Source organism: Erinaceus europaeus, chromosome 9 (genome assembly GCF_950295315.1).
Source record: "Erinaceus europaeus chromosome 9, mEriEur2.1, whole genome shotgun sequence".
Lineage (NCBI taxonomy): Eukaryota > Metazoa > Chordata > Mammalia > Eulipotyphla > Erinaceidae > Erinaceus > Erinaceus europaeus.
The window spans coordinates 38810897-38835652 of NC_080170.1; the positions used below are offsets into that span (position 1 = coordinate 38810897).

The window sequence follows — 24756 nt, forward strand, 5'->3', positions numbered from 1 at the left end:
AAGACCAACTATGGAGACCAAGACACTGCAGTAAGTGACACTGACAACTCCACAAGTTCCTGGCCAGGAAGAACAACAGGTAACGTGTAGGTCATGTGGGATCATCTGTTTTAATGAAACTCGCTATTTATATATTTACACACACAAAAAGAAGAAAATGAAAACAAAAAATAGATATTACAGCTTAGTAAAAATGACAACTCAACTCTGGGTTGGAGGGAGGACTCCCACCCAGTGGCACCCATCCTGTTATGCCATGAAGGGCCTGGAGATTGGGAAGGGGCACAAGCTGGCGCTGATGACCCCCACCTCTTCTTGGGGCCCACAGACACCCACTGTTTTTTTAGGGTTCACAGATGCCCCTCATCTTCCCTGGGGCCCATGAACCCCCATGCCACTTCCTCAGGACCCAGAGGCCCACACCATCCTCCTGAGGGCCCATGGGCCCCCTACTTCTTCTTTGGGGGAGTCCATGAAGCCCCCCACCCAACTATTCCTCAGGACCCACAAGCCCTTCTACCTTCCTTAGTGAATTCCACAGACCCTCACCCTCCACCGTGGGTTGGCTGGGTTCTGTCCCTGGTGTTCCCGCTTCTTGTCCTTCTTCCTAATGAGGAAGGGGCTGCGATGTGGGAGCAGGGCAGGGTAGACAGCAGAAGGAGCCCTGAAGAAGAGGAAGTTAAGGCCGGCAAGTATAAGGGAGTCAAACAGGAGCTTGGAGCTTCTTCTATTTGTGATCCCGGCAAGTGGGGAGCAGGACGGGGGCATGTGGGGGTTGGGAGAGGAGGACAGCTAGGCAGGGGTGACTTGTTTTTCTCTCTCGAGGTATCCTTTGGGCAGTCCCACCTCTCTCTGTTGATCCCAGCCAGAGCCAGACCCAGAGAGGTTCCAGTGACAAGCTAGTGGCTTCTGTCCTGAGGGACAATGACCAGGAAGTGAAGTCAGAATGGATGAACAAGCCGAGGTCTGCTCAGTAAGACACGGATCCTGGCTCCCGAGGAGCCATGAAGAGGACGTCAGCTTTGGCGTTGATGCAGTAAGTGACGACCAGTGAGAAGATGAGTATGCCCAAGCCCACCATCAGGGTGATGAACTGTGGGGAAGGAAGGGGTGCTTAGAACTTGGTAGTGGGGCTCCCTACCAGGGTGGGACCAGCACAGTGGGCTCTAGAGTTGGGTCACACCATGCACTATATCCACAGGTGGCATGCTTCTCTCCTCATTTGCTCCCTGCCCCCTACTCCCATGTCCCCCATGACAGGGTGTCTCTTGTGACTTAAGACTGAGGTAGCTGGAGGCATGACTCTGATTCCACTGCTTGTGACAGGTGATCAAGGCTTGCTTGGTGAACCCACCCCTGGGTGCTTTGTGGAGGACTAACTGGTGTCCCCTAGAGTTCAGAATGAACAGTTTCTCAGAAAGATAACTTCTTTGTGGGGTGTACTGCTGGCAAGGGATGAGTCTGGAGCCAGATGTGAGGAGATGAAAGGGGTTCAGACCAGAATAGCAGCAGAAGTTGGGAGTTCTCTGCCCCTCCCCACCCCCTCCTTTCTTGCCCCCACCTCACCTCAAGTTCTTTGCTGGCTATCAGGAATATCCTAGCACTGATGTCTTTCCAGCGGCTCTCGGTCCATGTGGAGTATTCCTTGGAGCCCCACTGCTTCAGTTCAAAGGCAGGGGACAAGGCCCTGGCCAGCCGTACCGTAGACCGCACACACTGGGGCAGTCGCTCTGTACTGTTGATGTCCAAGGGGCCCTGCACCCATGAGTATTCATAGATCTGCAGGAAGACAGGTAGCAGAGCTGGTGGGCCCCTGGACATGTACCCCAGATGGATGGCTGCCACCCAGGCCTTGCCTCTTCCACCTCTCCCTAGGTCCAGGCCCTCAGCACCCCTATGTGCTCCCGTTGCTGTTGCCACTCACATCCTTGTTCTCACTGGGGGCTTTGCTGGGGTCCTGGCACTGCTCTCGGGTCAGGTCCACCACTGTGCCTGTCAGGTTTGCCAAGGCATACTGCACCACGTAGGTGGTGTTGGTGGGGCTGGAGACAGCGATGTAGTGCTGCAGAGGCCCGTCCCCTGAGTTTGGGGAGATAGGTCCGAGGGAAGGCACCAACCACCACCAGCAGGAAGAAAAGAAGCCAAGCGAAGAACATGGAAAGGGAAAGGAAGAACAATAAAGATGAATCCAAAATGACTTTTCTTTTTGCCCTCTGTAGCAGGGGAAGGGAACATCTAGCCCTGAGAGGCAACTGCAGGCAGGATTCAAAACTCAATAAACCTGAGTTTCTTTCTTTCTTTTTTTTTCATAGCAACATTCACTCCATTCTTTTAAGTTGGTAATTTTGCATGGCCCTTTAGTGGTGTTACAAATATCCAGATGACCCTTAGCAGAAGAGGTTTGCCACTCCTGTTCTACAGTGCTGGTCCAGCCCCATTCCAGGAGCTCACCCAGGAAGGAACGCAGGTCGTGCCTCATGAAGGACTGGAACCAGGAGTTGTTGGATCTGACCAGGAAGCCATAGAGCAGGCGGGTGACCTGGGGTGGGCAGAGAGCCAAGAGAGTTCTTAGTGGAGATCTGCTGGGATTTGGAGGAGTCCCCTGGCTATACAAGCAGGCTGCACAGCTGGGAGCCAGGCAAAGGGGAGAAGATGGGACAGCAGGGGCCAAGCCTGCCTATTCTCACCGTTTGGGGGTTGGCCTGGATGGAGTCGCTGAAGTTAGTGCCTCCTGCAAGCTGGTACAGGGTGCGTCCCAGCAGTGTGGCCACATCCGCCAGGGCCTGCCAAGGTGAGGGGGCTGAATGGCCACCCTTGTCCCCACACTTTGACATCCCATCCCTTCTCCTAGGTCTCAGCAGGTCCCTCCAGCGTCAACTACCTTGGCAGTTTCTGTCACCTCGTTCAGGTCCTCTTCTGGACTCTGTCCCTTGGGGTAGCTGACATTGATGTTCTCAGCAGTGTCATAAACGCTTTCAAAGTAACTGCAAGGACAGTGGTGTCAGTCTGGTCCCCTGCTGCCCGTCTTCAGAGTCCCTACCGCCTGATCTCTAACCTCAGCCTTCATTGGGTGGAGGACTTGGCCCCCATTGAGGATGGGCAGAGAAGTGTGAAGTCAGAGCGCTCAGGCACACAGAGCTGTCTCAGCAGATAAGGTGGAGTAGGCCAGCAAGATGAGTCAAGGAAGTGCCCTAGGAGAGCCTGAAGCAGAAGCCATGTAGCTGGAGAGAGAGGAGGATTGCAGAGTCCTCCAGGTAGCACCCAGGCCTTCCCAAGAGACCCAAGGAGGGGGATTCTTGGAGATGAAACCAGGACTATCACACTGGTCAACCAACTTGACCACCTGGGAAAATCATGAGGAAAATGACCCTGGAAGAAGGCTAAGGGGAGAGAGAGCTTTTCCATCAATAAATCCTGCTGAGTGAGGTCAACTGAAGGCTGAATCAGCCCTCATCCACAGCAGCAAGAGGACAGATGTGGGAGAGAGAAGACCCAAACTTGGAACTGTCATTACTCTAAATAAGCCAAGAGGACAGCCTGGGAGGCTTCGTAGTATAAAGCTATGGACTCTCAGCATAATATCTGGAGTTCAATCACTGGCATTACCTATGCCTGACTGATGCTTTCTCTCCTCCCCCATAAAATAAATAAATCTTGAAACAAGTATCTTTAAAAAATGAGCCAGACTGGCAAAATAGTTCACTTAAGTGGTGTGCTGCTTTGCCATGTGCACAACCCAGATTTGGGCCTGGCCTCCACCTCATTAAAGGAAGCTTAAGTGCTAAGGTGGCTTTCCCTCTCTCTCTATCTGAAAAAGTCAGTCTAGAGCAGTAAAGCCCTAGAGATGATATAAACAAACAAAGAAGGGGAGCAGAAGATGGTACACCTGGTTAAACACAAACATTACCATGTGCAAGGAACTGGGTTCAAGCCCCTGTTCCCCTTTGTAAGTCTACAGGTGTCTATCTTTCTCTCTCCCTCTCTATCTCCCCCTCTCCTCTCAATTTCTCTCTGTCTTATTCAGTAAGATAGAAAACCAAAGAAGGATAAAATGGCTACCAGGAGTGGTGGATTCACAGTGCTAGCATGGAGCCCCAGTGAAAACCCTGGTGGTGGTGGGGGATAATAATAAAAAGCCAGGAGGTGAGAAGGTATCACCTGACAGGATGGGAATCTAGGGAACCCAAGTATTTTTACTTGAACTCTACCTGTTGGAGGAGGGAGGGGGCAGGCTGGGGGAAGCCCCCTGACACCCAGGCTGCAAATCAGAGGAGAGCTATGCAAGAGGACCCAGTACCTAGGTGATACTTCCCCTACACCAGCTACTTGCATTTACACCCTGGGAATAACAATGTTTCAGAATGTGTGGCCTGCAGAGCCTGTGCTTTAGTCAGAGTTCTAGTCCTGGCCTTTCTGGAGGATGTCCATGCTAGCCCTGCAGAGCCATGAGACAGGGCTACAACAAAGCCTCAGCAGGCAAATTCTGGTGAGGACATTTTAATGCACACAGGCCAGAGCGGGGAACAGGCTGCCAAGTGACCCATGGTTGCAGGTGGAGAGTGTTTGAGTGGAGAACAGGCCCTCAGTGGACTTAAGATCACAGACACTCAGAGAAGACATGGCTGGAGACACTTACTGGTTATGGAATGCAGCAGAGTGGTCGGTGAGAACCACACCAGAGATATTCCGTGCTCGTAAAAACCGCTGCAGGGAGGATGGAGGGAGGGGCTGTGACTGACTGGGCCTCTGGAGGACCAAGGTTGGGATACCAGTGCTGCTCTTCTCAACTGTGTCCAAGAGCGCCTCCACCTGGGGATAGGGGCGCAAGAAGCCTCTCTTAGGACCAAAGGGCTCAAGTCTCCCACTTAGGGAGCTGCCGTTTGTACCTCCCCTTCCAAACCTCAACCTGCTTATGAATATGAAGAAAGCTGGGGTGGTTGGAGAGCGAGCTCACCAGGTAAGGCTGTGTCTTCCTGTGTGCACAGCCAGGTTCAGGCTCTGGCACCACCACATTGGAGTGTCATGGCACTGGGGCAACCTGGTGCTATGGTATCTCTCCTTGTGGCCCCTAATCTGCCCAGCGAGCCGAGCCCCCCCCAGCCCCTCAATCTCTCTACCTAACTGAAAAAATGTTAATCCGGGAGTGATAAAATCATGTATGTGCCAGGTCCAGGCTCTGCTTCACACCTTCCTCCCACCCCCCAAAAGGCCGAGCTTTGTGTTTTCAAATCCAGGGAGTGGGCTAGAGCAGACAGCAAACAGCACAGCACAGTGAGGCTGCCTCTAGGAGTGCAGGCAGGGGGAGATGCTGAGACTGGGAAATGATTCTCTGGAAGCTTCCCTGAGGCCCTGGAGGTCTGAACAGCAGGGAAGAAAGACCACAGCACTGCCAGTCCCAGGGCACAAGCAGACTCATGTTCTCCCCAAAAGCTGGGACTGCTGTAATGCATACACCCTGATCCAGAGTCCTGCCTCCAGGGCCCACTTCCTGGGCTGGACTGGAAGTGAGAAGAGGTTTTGTGTACCTGGTTCCGCACAGACGCGTTTTTCTGCGACATGGGGTCTGTGTGCATCCAGAGCTCAAGGGAATTCCTGAGAGCCACCTGGAAAAGGACGGAAAACCACACTGACAGTCAGCCTCTTACCCCAGCCCACACCCAGAGGAAGGGCAAAGTGGTGGTCTGCAGTGCTGACCACAGAGCAGAGGGTTCCTCCTGCTCATTGCCCACCTGCCCCAGCTCCACGAAGGAGTCAATGTTGTCCAGCTGCACAGGAAACTTGCCCCTCTCCATGTCGTAGACCATCCTGGAGCTGCCAATGTAGTCAAATGTCTCCTGAGGGTGGAGACGGGCAGGAGGGGGACAGATCTGAGGTTCTGGGCAGCCAGGGCCCCCGAGGTCAGACCGCCAAACGTCTTCTGCAGGCTGCTGTCCTATGGCCTCTCAGCTGCTGCTGGCCAGCTCACAATCACATGACTGTCCTTCAAACAAGCCCAGAATGGGAGGGTGGCCTCTTCATGGCCTGAGGCAGAGATCAGCTGTTCTGTGTCTGTTTTTGGACTTGTCCTGCCCCCACCAACGCAACAGCGGCTGCTGTTCCCTGTTCCTAGGCTGAGCAATGGGAGCATGGGAGAGAGTTGGGCCTTGGGGTTCCTAGGTAGAGGGGGCAGTAAGGGAGTATACAGAATTGAAGCAAAAGATCCCAGGGCATTGTGGGAGCTGCCTGCACACCAAGGCCAAGGCTCCTAAGATGGGGAACTTGAAGGGGAGACATACAAATATTCCAGAAATTCTCTGCTGAGTAACAACTTGTGTCAATGCTGAGGACAGCTCTGCCACACACCCCCCAAGAGTCCTTACCCCTTGGAAGAAGACAAACATGACATTGCGGGGCAGGGTGGCCACATCTGGGACCTTCTGCAAAGCTTCTGCTGCAGCCAGCTGGGTGACGAAGGAAGCCACAGCACTCTCAGCCCCAGGGGCCACATTCCAGAAAAAGGAGCGGCTGTCCAGCTTGTGCAGAAAAATGAGGAGGAGAGGGAAAATTTGGAAATGGGGATTCAGGCCAGTTTTCACCCTTCACCTCCCCCAACTCAGAGAACAGACACTGCCTGGCCATGGCCCAGCCTTTCCTTGAGATATCCTTCATTTCAGGGGTTAATGCTCACCCGGGTGGCAGCGACCACGACCCTATCAGCAGACGCCATTGACTCAGAAGTGTTTATAGGCCTGAGTAGACTCCACACGTTGTAGTCAGATAGAGGGTCACAGATAATCTCTGAGGACAAAAGGGCAAGACAGTTGTAGTCTGGAAGGGGCAGTAGAGCCAGGGCACCTTCCACTGCCTGTCACAGAAGCACCCCCTCCCAGGGACTCCCAGGTGGGCGGGTGGCACTGGCGCACCTGGGTTGATGCTGAAGGTGCTCTGGATGTAGCTCCGGCGCATGCAGGTGACGGTGCTGAGTACAGCGTGCATGTGCGAGAACAGCTGCATGGCGCAGAGTGGGAAGGTGGGCAGTGAGCCGTTCTGAACCAAATTGTGGTCTTGGTAGCACTGTAAGCAAGACGACAACTGAGCCAGCCTGGAAGACCTCCCACCTCTACCTGAGCTGTCCCCACCACTCTTGGCCTGGCCCAGGATGTAGAAGGCTGGGGAAAGCTTGCTAAGAGGTGTGGAGGGGCACAAACTCCACAGCTGAGAGGACAGATGGCATTTGTCTGTCTCATGGCCAGGCATAGTTTGGAGCTTTGGCTGCTGTTCGTAAGGTCCCTGGTGTAAACATCTGCCTGGAGGGAGCAGACACAACCCACCAAGGAGCTTTGGAGAAATCACTTAGCTGCTCTACATGTCAACATGAAGTCACCAGACCAGAATCAGAGACTATCAGAGGTAAAAAGAACATCAGAACCTATTGTCTCTGATGTTTCTAATTCCTAATCCCTGGCTTTTCTCCCAGCATGCAGTGCCCTAGTGAGAGGTATGCTAAGAGCCTGCCTGTGTCCCAGAGTTCACTGAATTTCCAATTTCTAATCCAACACTTTTTACCAAACCAGTGTTTTGTTTTTTGGGTTTTTTTGTTTGTTTTACCAGAGTACTGTTTAGCTCTAGCTGCTGTTGGGTTCTCTCCCCTGAGTACTGTGCACTATCACTGCTCTGCTCTCTCAGCCCTGGACTAATGGTTCTTCACCAGGGCTCCATGCCTTTAACACAAAATATCTATTGTGTTTCCTTTTCCTCTAAACTCTGGGAGACTGTGACATGAGGGAGCAGAGAAGTGAGGGATGGGAACACAGCGGGAAGAGGCTCCCAGGCTCTCCTCAAAGCACGTCTTAGGAGGGAACAGGTAGTCCCTAGAAATAATACCCTCTCCAACAGGGCTGCTAGGATCAGTCTTGTTACCTGCTTGATGACTCTGGTTTCATTTTCATCTTCCAGAAGAAAGATGGGGAAACTGAAGTCCTCATAGGCCAAGCCATCACCTAGAATATTCCAGGCCACATCCTTGCAGTGAGCATACTCTGGTCCATAGGAGTCGGAGTAAATGCCTGAAGGGGAGGACAGACGACAGGATGTTGGGACATCAGGCACTTAGGGACCAGAAGGAATTATCACAGGGGTGATCAATCTGTCAGGAACCCCAGGCTGGGTGAATAGAATCCCAGGTGACAATAAGTGAGAAATAAAGGTACAGAAGGCAGGGCAAGCAGGAGAGGGAAAGTGAGGGGTAGAGATGAGCATCCCCCTGTCTGGGAGTCAACCACTCAGAATGCAGACAGAGACATGAACCCCTGTCCCCATGAAGACATGTGAGAGAAACAACAGTGAGCTCTGGGACACAGGCAGGCTCTTACCAAACCCATCATTGGGGCACTGCACACTGGGAGAATAGCCAGGGGTGGGTCTGGGTTTGGCCAAAGACACTGCAAGGCCAGCAATCCGGTTGTTTCTCCCCTTCAGCTTTTCCATCAGACTCCTAGGCGGAAGGAGGGGGACATGAAGGAAAACAGGAGGGGGTCAGGCAGCCCCCTACCCTGTCCAAAGGATAAGACTCCATGAAGAATCAGGGCACTCAGAACTGTTGGCTCTTTTCTTGCCTTTTCAGTCTCTAACTTTTGGACCTGTCTGAGTTCAGGGCAACTCAGACCTTGTCCAGAGGACCTTGTGAACCCCTATCTGTCCCTGGGGTCTTGGATCCCTAGAGCTCTGAAGATGAAGGCACCAAGATGTTGGTTCCTTCTGAGAGTCACCCATTTTACTCCATTCAATGACAGCCAGGTATCCCTCATCACTGCACATGATGAGGTCTGTCACAGGCATGTCTTTTCTCTGGGCACTCCAGGAATGACCCTGCATTCTACTGTTTAACTTGGTCCAGAGTCCCATATTCGGGTGTACCCCACATTCTTCCCTTGCTTTACCTGGTGAAGAGCACACCTTCCAGCAGAACCATGTAGGGGGGGTTGGGACCGTCACTCAGCACCCACTTTAGGTCCTCCTCCTTCTCCACTACATGAATGACCCCTGTATTCCCATTGATGGAGGCTGCCAAGACAGACAGTTAAACTAGGACTTCCGCAAGTGACCAATTTGACTCTGCCCACTGCCAACCCCCACCCCCCCAGCCCCAGAGTTTCTCCTTTGTTTTGCTCTGCCAACAAGCCTTGAGAAAGAGAGTGTGGCTTGCTCAGAAATGCCATATGAAACCTGAATAAGACTCAGGGGGTACACTGAAAAAGAAACCAGATCACAATGAGCAAGTGCCAGAGTCCAGCTCCACCTACCTCCTTACTACCTACAGCTTGCCTCGGGGCTGCTGCACCGTGCCCCACAGGACTCTAGGAATTTGAACTGAGAACAGTGATATTTTGGAAAGCCCTGCTCCAAGAATGGAGGCCTGGCCCTCTGCACCACCCTCTGCTCCAACAAAAACAGCTCTCGGTTCTCATGGATCTGGTTCTCTCCTACCCTAAACCCAATATGAGGGCCAAGTCCAACAACACTTCTACCTGGAGCTGATGGAGCCAGTTCACCTTCTCAAGCATTTCAGATGAGGAATAGTTAACAGAGCACTACTCGAGAGCACCATGTGTCCTCAGGCATCACCAACCGCCATCAGCATGCCCTTCTCTTCCAGTGTCTGTGTTCCCCTCCCAAACTGGAGCAGATTCAGGCAATCACACAGTACTGATGAGCCCACACCACTTACAGCATCCTCCACAAAGCAACTATGCTGCTTGGGACAGGTTTTTCTAAGCATTTTTACAAGACTGAGTTGAAATTTTCTGATGAAGCCAGTATCAGAGCTTCAGTTCAAATACAAAGTTACATTCTGACAAGGATACTACCCCTAGAAGAAGCTTGATGACAATGGGCTGAGCAGCAGTGGGGTTGGGGATCAGGCTTTAGGTCACAATTCCCTCTGCCTTCCACCCACCCAACCACTCCCCGCTTTTTTTTTTTTTTTTTTTTTGCTTCCAGGGTTATCACTGGGGCTTGGGGCCTACTGCTCCTGGAGGCCATTTTTTCCCTTTTGTTGTCCTTGTTGTTTATAATTACTGTTGTCGGATAGGACAGAGAAAAATTGAGAGAGGAGGGGAAGACAGAGAGGGGGAGAGAAAGGCAGACAGATACCTGCAGACCTACTTTACTGATTATGGAGCCACCCCCCTGCAGGTGGGGAGCCGGGGGCTCAAACTGGGATTGTTGTGCAGGTCCTTGTGCTTCGCACCACGTGCGCTGAACCCATTGTGCTACCACCCGGCCCCCACCTTCCACCCTTTTTTGTAACTTAATTTTTTATTTATAAAAAGGAAACAGTGACTAAACCATAGGATAAGAGGGGTACAACTTCACGCAATTCCCACCACCAGAACTCTGTATCCCTTCTCATGACAGCTCCTTCCACCCTTTTAAAAAAATCAAATCACAGGAGTCGGGCAGTAGCACAGCGGGTTAAGTGCAAAGCGCAAGGATCGGGTAAGGATCCCGGTTCGAGTCCCTGGCTCCCCACCTGTGTGGGGGGGGTGTCACTTCACAGGCGGTAAAGCAGGTCTGCAGGTGTCTATCTTTCTCTCCCCCTCTCTGTCTTTCCCTCCTCTCTCCATTTCTCTCTGTCCTATCCAACAATGACAGCATCAATAACAACAATAATAACTACAACAATAAAACAGCAAGGGCAACAAAAAGGAATAAATAAATATTAAAAGAAAAAAAAAGTCAAATCCCTGCTCAGTTCTGGTTTATGGTGATGTAGGGGACTGAATCTGGGATTTTGGAGCCTCAGGAACAGAAGTCTTTTTGCATAACTATTATGCTACCTGCCCCCTACCCCGGCCCCAACCCTTTATAGTTCTATAACCATATTATCATGGCTTGTAGAAAGACAGAGGCAAATCCAAATGTTTCAGTAATTCCTCATACAACTATTTGACTTTCTCAGTGCCTTCTCTCTAAATTACTGCCTTAAAGAAGCCCATTCTGGTGACAAAACAACCAGACTGCACAGGTGTTAGCTGGGCTCCAAAGTATGAAATACCTTCCTCCTTTGAAAACAGTACAGTTTCCTACCTATCCTATTGGGTAATTATGAGTTTCAGCTTAGGCCATTAGAGTTCAACTCCTGGCTTCACCACTAAGTATTAGGGTGACCTTGGAGAAGCCATTTGGCTCCCCCTCCAACTTTTTTTTTTTAATTATCTTTATAATTAAAATTAAAATAGTCATAGAGACTATCAGAATTGGGGGGGAAGACAGAGAGGGAGAGAGACCTGCAACATACTGCTTCACCACTCGCAAAGCTTTCCCCCTGCAGTTAGGGATGGGGGCTTGAACCAGGATCCTTGTACATTGTAACATGTGCACTTAACCAGGCGTGCCACTACTCGGCCCCTTTGGCTCCCCTTTTTACAGACATATTTTAGTTTGTCTGCACGGGGGGAGGGGAGGCATTAGCAGCATCTACTTCGTGGGCTATGGGTTAATAAAGTGCACCATTTGAGCATCAGTTCTCATTCTTGAATTGTCTTAATGGTCTAGAAAATGGTCCTCTATTATCTCAAGCCCTTGTAGCCTAAGTTCCATGCTGAAACTTTATGTCTAGGGCAAACATTAATAGTAATGGCCACAAACCCAAATCCCAACTTCTACTCACACTGGCAGCCAATCTGATGCGTAGCATTGAGCAGACGGACACAGGGAGCTGTTTTATTTAGGGGGATGTAGATCTTCCTTTCCACTGAGTTTCCTCTGCACAAACCTGGTCAGAAGAGAAAAAGTGTTAGAGACACTGGCATGAGCCTCTGTCAGGCCATTTTCTGGCCATACAATGTGGATGTGTCATTCAACATTGCACTTTCTAAAATGGGATTAATGTCCTTTTTTTCCCATTTCTGAGCACAGTATTGGAACAGATCAATGTACCTATCAATAACTACATGCCTCACAGATTCCACTCACAATAATAACGTTGAAGCTAAGTGAAAGAGAATTCCATTTCTTGATGAAAATGCTTTTTATTTATTTATTTTCCCATTTGTTGTCCTTGTTTTATTGTTGTAGTTATTATTATTGTCGTCGTTGTTGGATAGGACAGAGAGAAATGGAGAGGGGGGAAGACAGAGAGGAGGAGAGGAAGACAGACACCTGCAGACCTGCTTCACCGCTTGTGAGGCGACCCCCTCACAAGGTGGGGAGCCAGGGGCTTGAACCGGGATCCTTATGCCCGTCCTTGCGCTTTGTGCCACCTGCGCTTAGCCCGCTTTGCTACCGCCCGACTCCCTGAAAACGCTTTTAAGAAGGCAGCTTCAGGTTACATGGCGACCACATTTAGACTTTTCCATTTTGCCTATGAATCACTAACAAACTAATAAAGGTGCCAGTCTTAAGTATAGATATGATATGATAAAATATAGATATAGATATGATAAAAGTTTCTGTGGTATTTTCCCAGGAGTCTGAACAGAAGTAGGAGAAAGGTAATCACAGTGGATCCTTTTGGGGATTTTTGAAAACAATATGAATTTAAGGAAGACACAGTCATGGTTATATATAGACATGCTAGCTGTTTTAACACTTGGCCAACTATCAATAGAAAGGAATTCCAGGAAACAAAGTTGGGAAAGCAAACACCTCATCTGAGGCACCTCGTTCCTCTGAATGCCGCCAGAGCCGGCACCCACCTCAGGCTCACTACACAAGGAAGCGAATCCTGCGGTGGGAGTTTACCCTGAACTCGACGGGGGAAGGACACCACGCCCTCGGCGCCTATGCAGCCCCAGAACCAGCCCTCCATTCCCTAAAATCTCAGCGCTGGGAAGGAGGTAGCCCCAGACACCTGTCTTTCCAAGTGTGAGTGGGGTACTGGAACCAAAGAGAAAACAAAGTTTTCTGGGCACTGGATCCAGAAGGTGCCTGGACATGGGACAATGAGTTGGGGCTGGAAGGTGCCTGGAGGGCAGTGGGCAGAGGGCTGGAGAAGGAAACTCCCTCGGAACAGGAGACAGCGGACTAGGGTGGGAACGGGCCTAGCGGAGGAGGTGCCAGGCCGTCAGGAGAGGTCCCGAAGAAGGGGAACTTGGGTCGCGAGAACGAGAGACCGAGGAGTGACGTGCGGGGAACAGGGCGACGAACGAAACAGCGCTGGAAGGCCGATCGTTCCGCGTCGGCACAGGCGGCTGTCGCGGGGGTTGGCTCACCTGCCAGCAGGACGCAGAAATGCAGCAGGTGTAGAAGGAAGCGACCGCCGGAGCCAGCTGCGGAGCCGCCCCCCGACACCGCCATCTTGCTCTGGGCCGGAAGCACGACCGGTCGCTCTAGGCCACGCCTGCCGCCCTGGTGAGCGATCGCTCCAGGTCCCGCCCACCGTCTCGGTGTCCGGCCGCTCTAGGCCGCTGCCGTCTCGGTGGCGGAGACGCGGAACCGGACGTTCCTGTCCAGGCTTCCGGGGCGGTGGGCGCTGACGTGGAGGCGAACTTGGTGTTGCGGGCAGCAAGCGGCTGGCAGGCCCCAAAGAGCCCAGACTGGCAGGATGCTCACCAAGTTCGAGACCAAGAGCGCGCGAGTCAAAGGTGGTGGTCGGCGTGACTTGGGGCCCAGCGCGGCTTCGGAGTGGCGCTGTCAGGGGAGGGGCGCGGAAAGCAGGGCCCGACGTCGCTTTCCTGGTGTCCGCTGGACCCCAGACTCGGTTTTTCGCGGGTCTCCTCCTCCCTGTGTCTCCTCAGGGACCCTCCGACCCCGGTATCTCTTGACCCATCGTGTCTCTGTGGGGCCCTCCCCCGCCCCCAATCATTTGTCTCCACTGCCCTTGTTGGCCCCCTCCTCCCGGGGCCTGTTCTATTCTTCTGCATCCAGGACAGAATGAATGAGCCTGCAATCAACTCTTTTTCTCTTATCAGAATTAAGAAAAGATGGCATTCTGGATGGCATTAGATTGTTCAATCTCTTTTTTCTGTCCCAGGGCTCAGTTTTCATCCCAAAAGGCCCTGGATCTTGACCAGTTTACACAACGGGGTCATCCAGTTATGGGACTATCGGATGTGCACTCTCATTGACAAGTTTGATGAACATGACGGTAAGATGACAGTTTCCAGGAGGAAGCTAAAATGGAGAACTTTCTTGTGGGGGTAGGCTGACTCTTTTTTTTTTTTTATGATTAAAATGTCTTTATTTGATGGAAGTTCTTACATTAAGCATGTATTCTGCTTTGATTTCCTAACATGACTGAGGGTGAATTTGTTGCCCTTTTCCAGCTTCTTTCTCTGCTTTCTTGTCCTGGTCCAGTGGGGTCTCCATGCTGGGCTGACTCTTTTTTAACATTGCTTCCTTGCCGGTAAATGGACATGGAAAGGTAGAATTAAAAGCTCGGTGGAAAGAATTAGTAACATTAGAAAGTAGGAAACAAGGCTGGAGAGACAGCATAGTGGTTATGCAAAAAAACGTTCATGCTCAAGGAACCAAAAGACCCAGGTTCAAGGAGGCCTGGCAGTGGCATACCCAAGGGCACATAAACTAAGAACAAGCATCTGGATTCAAGGCCATGCTCCCCATCTGCAGGGAAAACACTTCACTAGCAGTGAAGCAGGTCTTCAGGTGTCTCTCTCCCTCGCCTTTCCATTTCTCTCTACCTTATCTAATAAAATGTGGAAAAAAATGGCCACGAGGAGCAGTGGATTCATAGTGCCAGCACTGAACCCTGGCCATAACCCCGGCAAAAAAAAAAAAAAAAAAAAAAAGACCCAGGTTCAATTCCCAGCACTACCATAAACCAGAGCTGAGCAATGCTCTGGAAAAAAAAAAAGAAAAGAAAAGAAAGAAAGAAAAAGGAAGAAAGTATGTAGAAAACAGAATTCTTTTTGACATATACTGCCTGTCCTCTTTTCAGGTCCAGTGCGAGGCATTGACTTCCACAAGCAGCAGCCCCTGTTTGTGTCTGGAGGGGATGACTATAAAATTAAGGTATGGAGTGTTCACTGTGTTCAGGAGCAGATGGACAGAGGATGTGAGATTGGGCCTGGGGAAGGAACTCAAAAACAGGACTTCTCAGTTCACACAGAGCCAGTCAACACTAGTAAATGCTTCTTTGTACTAGGCACTTTGATACTTGGAGGATTTTTAAAAAAAGTAAGATGTGGTCTCTGTTCTCAAGTGGCTTTTAGTCTAAGAGAGGAGATAAATATATACCCAAATAACAGTATGTATAGTTTCCTGAGTGATAGAATAGAGTGTAGCAGAGTAAAACACAGAAGAACAATCCAGATACAAAGGAGGAAATATATATATATATATGGCTGAGTGTAGATATAACCCATGAGATACTCTGATCAGTTTTGTGTGGCTACAATATGATGAAAAAGTGAAAGAAGGGGGGAGTTGCGTGGTAGCACAGCAGGTTAAGTGCACGTGGCACAAAGCACAAGAACCAGCATAAGGATCCCAGTTCGAGCCCCCAGCTCCCTACCTGTAGGGGGTTCACTTCACAGGCAGTAAAGCAGGTCTGCAGGTGTCTATCTTTCTCTCCCCCTCTCTGTCTTCCCCTCCTCTCTCCATTTCTCTCTGTCCTATCCAACAATGACATCAACAACAATAATAACAACAATAAAACCAAGAACAACAAAAAGGAAATAAATAAATATTTATAAGTGAGAGAAGGGGCAGAAAAGTGAGGGAGCCAAAGTGTGAAATCTCTGTTCACTACACTTGAGAGTTTGGATAATGTGAAAATAGTACTGGGTAGGAGACTGGTGAAGAGAGTAGTAGGGGAGATAGCCTAATAGTTATGCAGAAAGACTTCTATGACTAGGGAGGCACTAGAACTTTGGGCTCAGTTCCCCACACCACCATAAGACAGCTGAGCAGTATTCTGGTGAGAATAGAAAAGAGGAATAGGGGTGAACTGAACAAGACTGGAGGCAGAGACATCATTTTATTTGGACATCATTTATGTGGAGAGGCTTTCTGAATGGGGTTGGGTGAAACACTGCTATCTTACATTTGTGGTGCTGGGTTTAGCATCATCTTCAGTTATATCCATTGACACTTGGTTCCTTGGTATTTGGCTCAGCTACTTATCTGAATATGTTTCGCTGCTTAGCTCAGTATAACTGAGCGTCGTGTGTTTTCCATAGTGACAAGTAAACCTCTATACATGGTAAATGAGAATAGACCATGAATGTATGGATAATATTTGCCACCAAGTTCAGAGTCCTGAGAGAAGATGATGTTAGATCTTTTATGTTATTGCTCTCTTTGGATTCATAGTTTCTATTTTTTATTTGTTTGTTCTGAACTAAAGCACTAATTGCTTTGTATTCAACTTAAGAATACAATTTGGGGAGTTCAGCGGTAGCGTAGTGGGTTTAGTGCGTGTGGCGCAAAGCTCAAGGACCAGCATAAGGATCCTGGTTCGAGCCCCCGGCTCCCCACCTGTAGGAGAGTCACTTCACAGGCGGTGAAGCAGGTCTGCAGGTGTCTGTCTTTCTCTCCCCCTCTGTCTTCCCCTTCTCTCTCCATTTCTCTCTGTCCTATCCAACAATGATGACATCAATAACAACAATAACTACAACAAAAAAAAAACAAGGGCAACAAAAAGGGAAAATAAATAAATAAATAAATATTAAAAAATCAAAATAAAAATACAATTTTGCCAGAAGAATTTTAAGTTAAACCCTGGTTAAGCATTTTATTCGTGTTGTTAGAGAGATGGTTTCTCCCCAAAGAAAACAAAACCTTTCCATAATTGCATTTAGACTTTTCTCTAGCCTAGTTTTTTTCTTCCTCACATTGTTTAGCTGATAAATATTTTCATTGGTCTTTTTCCCTCCCACCTTAAATAAGACTCCCTATCAAGGTTCCTATTTCAAAATGTCAAACTATATATGTTCAGATGTGTTTATTAAGAATCCTGAGCCTTGAGGCCTGTGAGTTGGTGCATGAGGTCCCAAGTTCCATCCCTATCATCTCGTGTGTTAGAATGATGTTCTGGTTATCTATCATAAATAAATCGGGGGGGGGGGGGGAAAGAAGAAAGAAACAAAATGAAACTTGAACTTTTTAAAGCTTCCCAACCTTTGTGTCTGACTCCTTTATTGAATTTCTCTCCTTACAGGTTTGGAATTATAAACTTCGACGCTGTCTGTTCACATTGCTTGGACACTTGGACTATATCCGTACCACATTTTTTCATCATGTAAGTAGCCATGGTTTTTGTTCTGTGTTCTTTAATTTTCCTGTAGCAATTTTCTGCTCGATCCTCAAGAAACCATTCCTTAATGACAGGATTGTCTTTCTGATAAGGCAAGTACTCTACCAAGTGAGCTATCTCCAAGTACTCAGAATTGTGTTATGGATTAATTCCACTGGATCTCCGCTATTGAGCTAGCTTTCTTTTTTTTTTTATATTTATTTATTCCCTTTTGTTGCCCTTGTTGTTTTGTTGTTGTAGTTATTGTTGTTATTGATGTTGTGGTTATTAGATAGGACAGATTGAAATGGAGAGAGGAGGGGAGGACAGAGAGGGGCAGAGAAAGATAGACACCTGCAGACCTGCTTGACTCCCCTGCAGGAGGGGAGCCGGGGGCTCGAACCGGGATCCTTGTGCTGGTTCTTGCATTTTGCACCACCTGCGCTTAACCCGCTCTGCTACCGTCCGACTCCCCCTTTCTTCTTTTTATGTTTATTTTATCTGATAGGACAGAAACAGAAAAGTTGGTAGAGAACAGGCAGATAGAGAGGGAGAGAGAAAGGAAAATACCTACAGCAGTGCTTCACTGCTCATGTAGCTTCTTCCCTGTAGATGGGGCGTGGGGACTTGAACCCAGGTCCTTGAGAATGGTGATTATGTGAGCTTAGTAGGGTGTGCCACTGCCTGCTGCCACTTTCTTCTTGTTTTTCTTCTTCAGTATCTTAAATCAGTTTTATCTGTATATCTTAAAACTATACAGCATAGTGGTCATGCAAAATATTTTAATGCCTGAGGCTCAGAAGTCCAGGTTCAAAGCCCCCTTGTTTTTATTACTAGTATTTTTATAACCACCAGGGTTATCACTGGGGTTTGATGCTTAATAAAGAATCTGCCACTCCTAATGGCCATATTATTGTTATTACTATTATTATTAATAAAGGCAGAAATTGAGAGGGGAAAACAGGAACACATGCAGCATTGCTTCATGCTTCATAATGCTGACCGAGGGCTTGAAGCCAGGTCCTTGCACACAGTAGCATACGCATTCTCTAGGGTGCACCATATCCTGGCCTCTCTGCCTTGCTTCTTCCTGAAATCATAGGCTTTTTGAGGAAGTCATTGTTTCTGTCAGGAAAAATGGAAATTTGATTGCAGATGTGCTTAACTAGCCCTAGGTGTACTTAGAGGTTAATCCTTTGTGGGGTGTTATTAGGTAAATGTGTCTGGAGGAATGTTCAGGTAAGATGTCATTGTGATAAACAGAAGTTGTCTAAAGCATTAACAACCATGTTCTCTATCCTCAGATTTGAGGATGGTAGAGACTGTTCCCTAGCTAATCTTACTACCTTCTTTGATCTGACAGGTATTGCTGTAGTAGACACACTGAATTATACGTTAGAGACTCCAGCCTGGCCAAATTGTTATATAGTTCTGTGCTGCTCAAATTAAATTGTACAGTTCCTCAAGTTTTAGTAAGCCCAGTCTCTTGAGTTAAGTTAAAAAGAATACATTGAAGACCTGGGAGACAGCATGATGGTTATGCAAAAACAGCTTTTATACCTGAGGCTCCCAAGGCCCCAGATATCACTATCCAAGCCCCAGCATCACTATAAGACTGGACTGAGCAGTGCTCTGGTTGAAAATAATTTTTAGGGTGAGGGTAGATAGCATAATGATTATGCAAAGAGACACTCATGCCTGAGGCTCCGAAGTCCCGGGTTCAGTCCACTGCACCACCATAAACCAGAGCTGAGCAGTGCCCTGGTCAACAAAATTAAATAAGTAAATAATATATATACTAAAATAGTAAAAGAAAACCAGAGAGATAGCTTACTGGGTAAGATGCTTACAGTGCCATACCATTTCCCAGGTTCACACGCCAGCACCACACGGGAGGTGTCAAAGCAACAGAGAAAGCTGTGATGCTATGGTTTCTCTTTTTTCTGTCTCACTGAATGAAAAAGTGACCCAGAATGGTGAAGTCATGCATGCATAAAGCCCTGGCTCTCTCCTAGGAAGGAAGAAAGGAAGTAAGGAAGGAAAGAAGGAAGGAAAGGGAAAGGAAAAGGAAGGGGTTGGTGGCTGTGTCACACTCAGTCGAACACACACTTTACCATGTGCAGGGATTCAGGTTCAAGTTCCTGGTCTCTACCTGCAAGGGGGAAGCTTCATGAGTTGTTAAACAATGCTACAGTTGTTTTTCTCTAGCTCTCCCTTCCCTCTCACTTTCTGCCCCCAAGCTAAATAAATAGATATTTTTTTAAAAGAAATCCCTTTGTTGTCAAACTTATAAAAGAGCTAAGTCATAGACCAGCAAGGTAGCTCACTTAGATGATAACCCTTGGGTTTGTCATGGGCACAACCCAGGCTTGAGCCCAGCCTCCACCCTACTAAAGGTATCTTTGGTGCTGCTTTGTCTTTCTTTCTCTTTCTGTCTGAAAAAGTTGATCTGCAGCAGTGAAGCTCCAGTGACAATCAGGAAGAAAAGAAAAAGAAAAAAAAACCCTTGATATCACATGTTATTTTTCTCTGGTTACTGGGATTTTTGACTGTTCTTTTAAAACAGTATAGCCTTTTAAACTTTATTTGTTTGTTTATTTTCAATAGAGAGAAATTGAGAAGGAATGGGGAAAGAGAGAGAGAGAGAGACAGACAGACACATCTGCAGCTTCATCTCTTGTGAAGCTTTTCCCCTGTAGGTGGGGATTGGGGTTTTGAACTTGGGTCCTTGCACAATATAATTATGTGCCCTCAACCAGGTGCACCACCTTTTGGCTCCAGTCTGCACAGTCTTAACAGAGAGAAGTCAGATTATAAACAGTATTCTTCCTCTTTAGTTAAAGGGAGACCTGTCATAGGGAATAATTTATAAGACTCTATATGAATACACACACATGTAAAAGTAAATATTAGATAATCTTCCTCTGATAGTTTACTGTACCTTTATTCAGCTTTCATTTATTAATCTTACAGGTAAAAGTACCAGTGTTTTAGAAAGCAGATGGGGTGGTGGGGAGGAGGAGACCCCTGGCTGGATCCTTTAGTAGTGGCAGTCCATTTGTTACTGTAACAGGCACTAGGCAGTGCTCCCTCCAGAGAGAAAAGTGGTTATGGGAACCTGAGAACACATTTATTTGTTCAGTGTCCAAAACCTTTGTCTGCAATATATTTCAGGAATACCCTTGGATTCTGAGTGCCTCTGACGATCAGACCATCCGAGTATGGAACTGGCAGTCTAGAACCTGTGTCTGGTAAAGTGGGGACTGAGTGGCCACAAAGTAGTCTTTCTAGTGGTTCCCATCCGCTTCTCAGGACAGTTAGCCTTCCTTTCCTAATAGGCCATGCTTGCTGATTAATTGCTAACTACATCTGTAAGTCACTTTTAAGTCCAGAAAGATTCCATGGGGGGAGGGGGTGGCTCAGGGGTAGAACATTTGACTGCAGAAAGATTCCATTATTGATAAAGATATAAGCTCATTAGTAAGGAATGAATCTGAATTTCCTGATAATTCCTTACCAGTGAAAGGTGAGATCACTAGGTCTATAGGTGTCTATCTTTCTCTCCCCCTCTCTGTCTTTCCCTCCCCTCTCAATTTCTCTCTGTCTTATCCAACAACAACACCAAGTAACAAGGGCAACAAAATGAAAAAAAATGGCCTCCGGGAGCAGTGGATTTGTAGTGCAGGCACCAAGCCTCAGTGATAACCCTGGAGGCAAAAAAAAAAAGAAAAGAAAAGAAAAGAAAATCCAATGGAACCTAATAGAAAGAACTCTGATCTTTTAAAAATAAATAAATAAAAATTAAAAAATAACATGTAAGGAGAACATTCTTCATAATAGTTAAATTCCTGTGGCATATTGTGACCACAGAAACATCACCACAGTCCTAATAAAGACCCCAATACTTCTAATATTAAGCTATTATTTGTGCTTGATTACTCATTCATTTTGCAGCCAGGGTCATGGTTGCATGGCCAGCTAAGTGCAGGGTAGGCACCCCAATCTGGATAGGAGCCATTCCAACCCAGGGCACAGCTCACACACTCCAGTGGGACATTGTTCCCAAAGAAAACCTGCTAGGCAGGAAGTCGGGTAGTAGCGCAGCGGGTTAAGCGCAGGTGGCGCAAAGTGCAAGAACCAGCACAAGGATCCCGGTTTGAGCCCCCGGCTTCCCACCTGCAGGGTAGTCGCTTCACAGGCGATGAAGCAGGTCTGCAGGTGTCTTTCTCTGCCCCTCTCTGTCTTCCCCTCCTCTCTCCATTTCTCTCTGTCCTATCTAATAACTACAACATCAATAACAACAACAATAACTACAACAACAAGGGCAACAAAAGGGAATAAATAAATATTTTTTAAAAATTAAAAAAAAAAAAAAGAAGGAAAGCTGCTAGGCATGGAGAAAATTCACCAGCTCCACATACACAATGGCCCTGGCTGGAAATTGTTTTTTCTTAGTACCAACTTTACAACAAAACAACTCTGAACCATCTTATTTGAAGCTCTGAATTTGCAGAATAATGAGAATACCATAGTGTTGATTTCCACTTCTAACTTGATGTTGTTTTTTCTGCCTACAGTGTATTAACAGGGCACAACCATTATGTAATGTGTGCTCAGTTCCACCCCTCAGAAGACCTGGTTGTGTCAGCCAGCCTGGACCAGACTGTGCGTGTTTGGGATATTTCTGGTGAGCTACTCAAAAGTTCAGGGGACACCTAGTGTGTCTGATGTGAAATTGCAGTTGCTTAAAATAGTGAAGAGATGGCCAGAACAGGAAAATCTACAGTAGTTTCTTTTCTTCCTTCTTCTTTCTTTCTTTCTTTCTTTCTTTCTTTCTTTCTTTCTTTCTTTCTCTGTTTTTTTGTCTCCAGGGTTATTGCTGGGCTCTCGGTGCCTGCACCAGGAATCTACTGCTCCTGGAGGCTATTTTTTCCCTTTTTGTTGCCCTTGTTGTTTTATTGTTGTTGTTGTTATTATTATTGTTAGTGATGTCATTGTTGTTGGCTAGGACAGAGAAATGGAGAGAGGAGGGGAAGACGGGGAGAGAAAGATAGACACCTGCAGACCTGCTTCACAGCTTGTGAAGCAACCCCCCTGCAGGTGGGGAGCTTGGGGCTCGAACCAGGATCCTTACACCGGTCCTTGTGCTTTGCACCATGTGCACTCAACCCACAGTACCACCACCTGACCCCAGGTTTTCATGTAGTAACATCTTTGTTTCTTAGGACATTAGATCTGTTCTGAAGGTTCTTTATGGCAGGGGTGTTTCTTAAGAAGTCACTTTCGGGAGTCTGGTGGTAGCGTGGTGGGTTGAGCACACATGGCGTGAAGCGCAAGGACCTGCGTAAGGATCCTGGTTCGAGCCCCCAGCTCCCCATCTACAGGGGAGTCGCTTCACAAGCGGTGAAGCAGGTCTGCAGGTGTCTATCTCTCCCCTTCTTTGTCTTCCCCTCCTCTCTCCATTTCTCTCCTATCCAACAACGATGACAACTGCAGTAGCAATAATAACTACAACAATAGAAAACAAGGGCAACAAAAGGGAAAATAAATAAATGTAAAAATTTTTTTTTAAAAGTCACTTTCGATAATTTAGTTTTACAGAAATTTCACTTTTTACTTAGAGCAATTTTTTGGTTAACATCTAGAGAACTTTTTGCATAATTTATGAAGAATTAACCCTTATAATAAAATTGAAGGGCTGGAGAGAAAGCATAATGGTTATGCAAAGAGACTTTCAAAGCCTGAAACTTCAAGGCCCCAGGTTCAATCCCCAGCATCACCGTAAGCCAGAGCTGAGCAGTGCTCTGATCTCTCTCCCCTCTCTGTAGCTGTCATTAAAATAAACAAGTAAAATGTAAAAAATAAATAACAAAGTCGAAGAACTTCTTCTTTGATGAAAACACATTTATAGAATAGATTGGTGCAGGGAATCAGGACTCTGGACTCCTATAGTCTTATTTAGAAATAGGAGACCCCCCTCTTTTATTTTTACTAGTGTGGAAAGCTTTGAAGAGGAAACTTTTTTTTAAAATCTATTATTGGATAGAAACAGCCAGAAATTGAGAGGGGAGGGGATGATAGAGAGTGTTAGAGACAGAGAGACAGACACGTGCAATACTGCTTCACCACTCACAAAGCTTTCCTTCTGCAGGTGGGGAGTAGGGGCTTGAACCTGGGTCCTTGAGCACCATAATGTGTGTTCAACCAGGTGCACCACCACCCAGCCTGAGGAGGAAACTTTTTAATAGACAAATTTCCAGGCCCAGAAATGTAAATAACTCATATATTTGTGTAGTTGAGATAATTTCTTTTAACAGTTTATATGTCCAGGTGGTGGGGATAAAAACTGTAAAGGTTAGTGCTATGGAAAAGAATTCTAAGAAATACGCATATCTAAGCAAGGATTTGAATGCAGAGGAAGCATGAGATATGCTGGATAGATGGCTGCGCTCTCTTAAGAAATGAAACACTGGGAGTTGGGCGGGAGCACAGCGGGTTAAGTTCACATGGTGCAAAGCGAAAGGACCACATAAGGATCCCGGTTCGAGCCCCCAGCTCCCCACCTCTAGGGGAGTCACTTCACAAGTGGTGAAGCAGGTCTGCAGGTGTCTATCTTTCTCTTCCCCCTCTCTTGTCTTCCCCATCTCTCTCCATTTCTCTCTGTCCTATCCAACTACAACGACATCAAGAACAACATCAGTAAAACAACAAGAGCAACAAAAGGAAATAAATAAATATTAAAAATAAAGTGTTAAAAAAAAAAAGAAATGAAACACTGGTCGTCCAGGAGGTAGTGCAGTGGATAAAGCATTGGACTCTCAAGTATGAGGGCCTTCATTCAGTCCCTGGCAGCACATGTACCAGAATGATACATGTGGGCCTTCATTCAGTCCCTGGCTCTTTCTTTCCTCCTATCTTTCTCATTAATAAATAAAAATAAAAAATCCAAGAAAGAAAGAGAAAAAAGGGAGGGAAAGAAGGAAGGAGAGAAAAAAGAAAAGGAATGAAACACTGGCACACTGAATTTAATAAAGAATTTGTACCATTAAAAATTATAAACAGGGAGTCGGGCGGTAGCGCAGTGGGTTAAGCACACATGGCACGAAGCGCAAGGACTGGCTTAAGGATCCCGGTTTGAGCCCCGGCTCCACACCTGCAGGGGAGTTGCTTCACAGGTGGTGAAGCTGGTCTGCGGGTGTCTATCTTTCTCTCCCCCTCTGTCTTCCCTTCCTTACTCCTTTTCTCTCTGTCCTATCTAACAATGATGTCATCAATAACAATAATTACAACAACAGTAAAAAACAAGGGCAACAAAAGGGAAAATAAATTTTAAAAAGTCTTTAAAATATTATAAACAGGGAGTCAGGCGGTAGCACAGCGGGTTAGCACACGTGGGGCAAAGGGAAAGGACTGGCCTAAGGATCCCGGTTCAAGCCCCTGGCTTTCCACCTGCAGGTGAGTCACTTCACAGGCTGTGAAGTAGGTCTGCAGGTGTCTATCTTTCTCTCCTCTTCTCTGTCTTCCCCTCCTCTCTCTATTTCTCTTTGTCCTATCCAACAGTGACAACATCAACAACAATA

General features: G+C 47.5%; 2 protein-coding genes across 4 annotated transcripts in view; one reads left to right on the top strand and one right to left on the bottom strand.

The window, feature by feature from the left end:
* Window positions 1-91: 91 nt before the first annotated feature.
* NCSTN (nicastrin) lies at window positions 92-13344 on the bottom strand. 2 transcript variants are annotated; one of them, XM_007530569.3, is made up of 17 exons: window positions 13194-13344; window positions 11651-11755; window positions 8919-9042; window positions 8352-8473; window positions 7900-8045; window positions 6903-7053; window positions 6668-6777; window positions 6360-6512; window positions 5730-5834; window positions 5526-5603; window positions 4637-4809; window positions 2882-2984; window positions 2688-2783; window positions 2452-2539; window positions 1925-2079; window positions 1567-1779; window positions 92-1093 (listed from the first exon to the last, which is right to left on the bottom strand). In XM_007530569.3, exons 1-17 carry the CDS (start codon window positions 13276-13278, stop codon window positions 971-973), a joined length of 2130 nt encoding a protein of 709 aa, XP_007530631.2. In that variant the 5' UTR covers window positions 13279-13344; the 3' UTR covers window positions 92-970. The 2 variants fall into 2 exon arrangements, with proteins under 2 accessions (XP_007530631.2, XP_060053665.1); XM_060197682.1 differs by lacking the exons at window positions 8919-9042; window positions 13194-13344.
* Window positions 13345-13409: 65 nt separating this feature from the next.
* Window positions 13410-24756, top strand: part of COPA (COPI coat complex subunit alpha) — a 51547-nt gene continuing 40200 nt past the window's right edge. For both annotated transcript variants that reach the window (XM_060197680.1, XM_060197681.1), the window contains exons 1-6: window positions 13410-13565; window positions 13955-14068; window positions 14879-14952; window positions 17102-17182; window positions 20351-20427; window positions 21754-21863. In XM_060197680.1, coding sequence (XP_060053663.1) covers window positions 13526-13565; window positions 13955-14068; window positions 14879-14952; window positions 17102-17182; window positions 20351-20427; window positions 21754-21863 — 496 coding nt within the window. In that variant the 5' untranslated portion in view covers window positions 13410-13525. The remainder of the gene's footprint in view (window positions 13566-13954; window positions 14069-14878; window positions 14953-17101; window positions 17183-20350; window positions 20428-21753; window positions 21864-24756) is intronic.

What these genes read in the sequence shown, in the direction of transcription:
- NCSTN (XM_007530569.3), bottom strand. Translation starts at nt 13,278, where the DNA reads ATGGCGGTGTCGGGGGGCGGCTCCGCAGCTGGCTCCGGCGGTCGCTTC. An exon ending in CCTTCGTGGAGCTGGGGCAG is followed by an intron (nt 5,604 to 5,729) that starts GTGGGCAATGAG and finishes GTCCTTTTCCAG; the next exon opens with GTGGCTCTCAGGAATTCCCT. An exon ending in TCCAGGCCAACCCCCAAACG is followed by an intron (nt 2,540 to 2,687) that starts GTGAGAATAGGC and finishes TGCCCACCCCAG; the next exon opens with GTCACCCGCCTGCTCTATGG.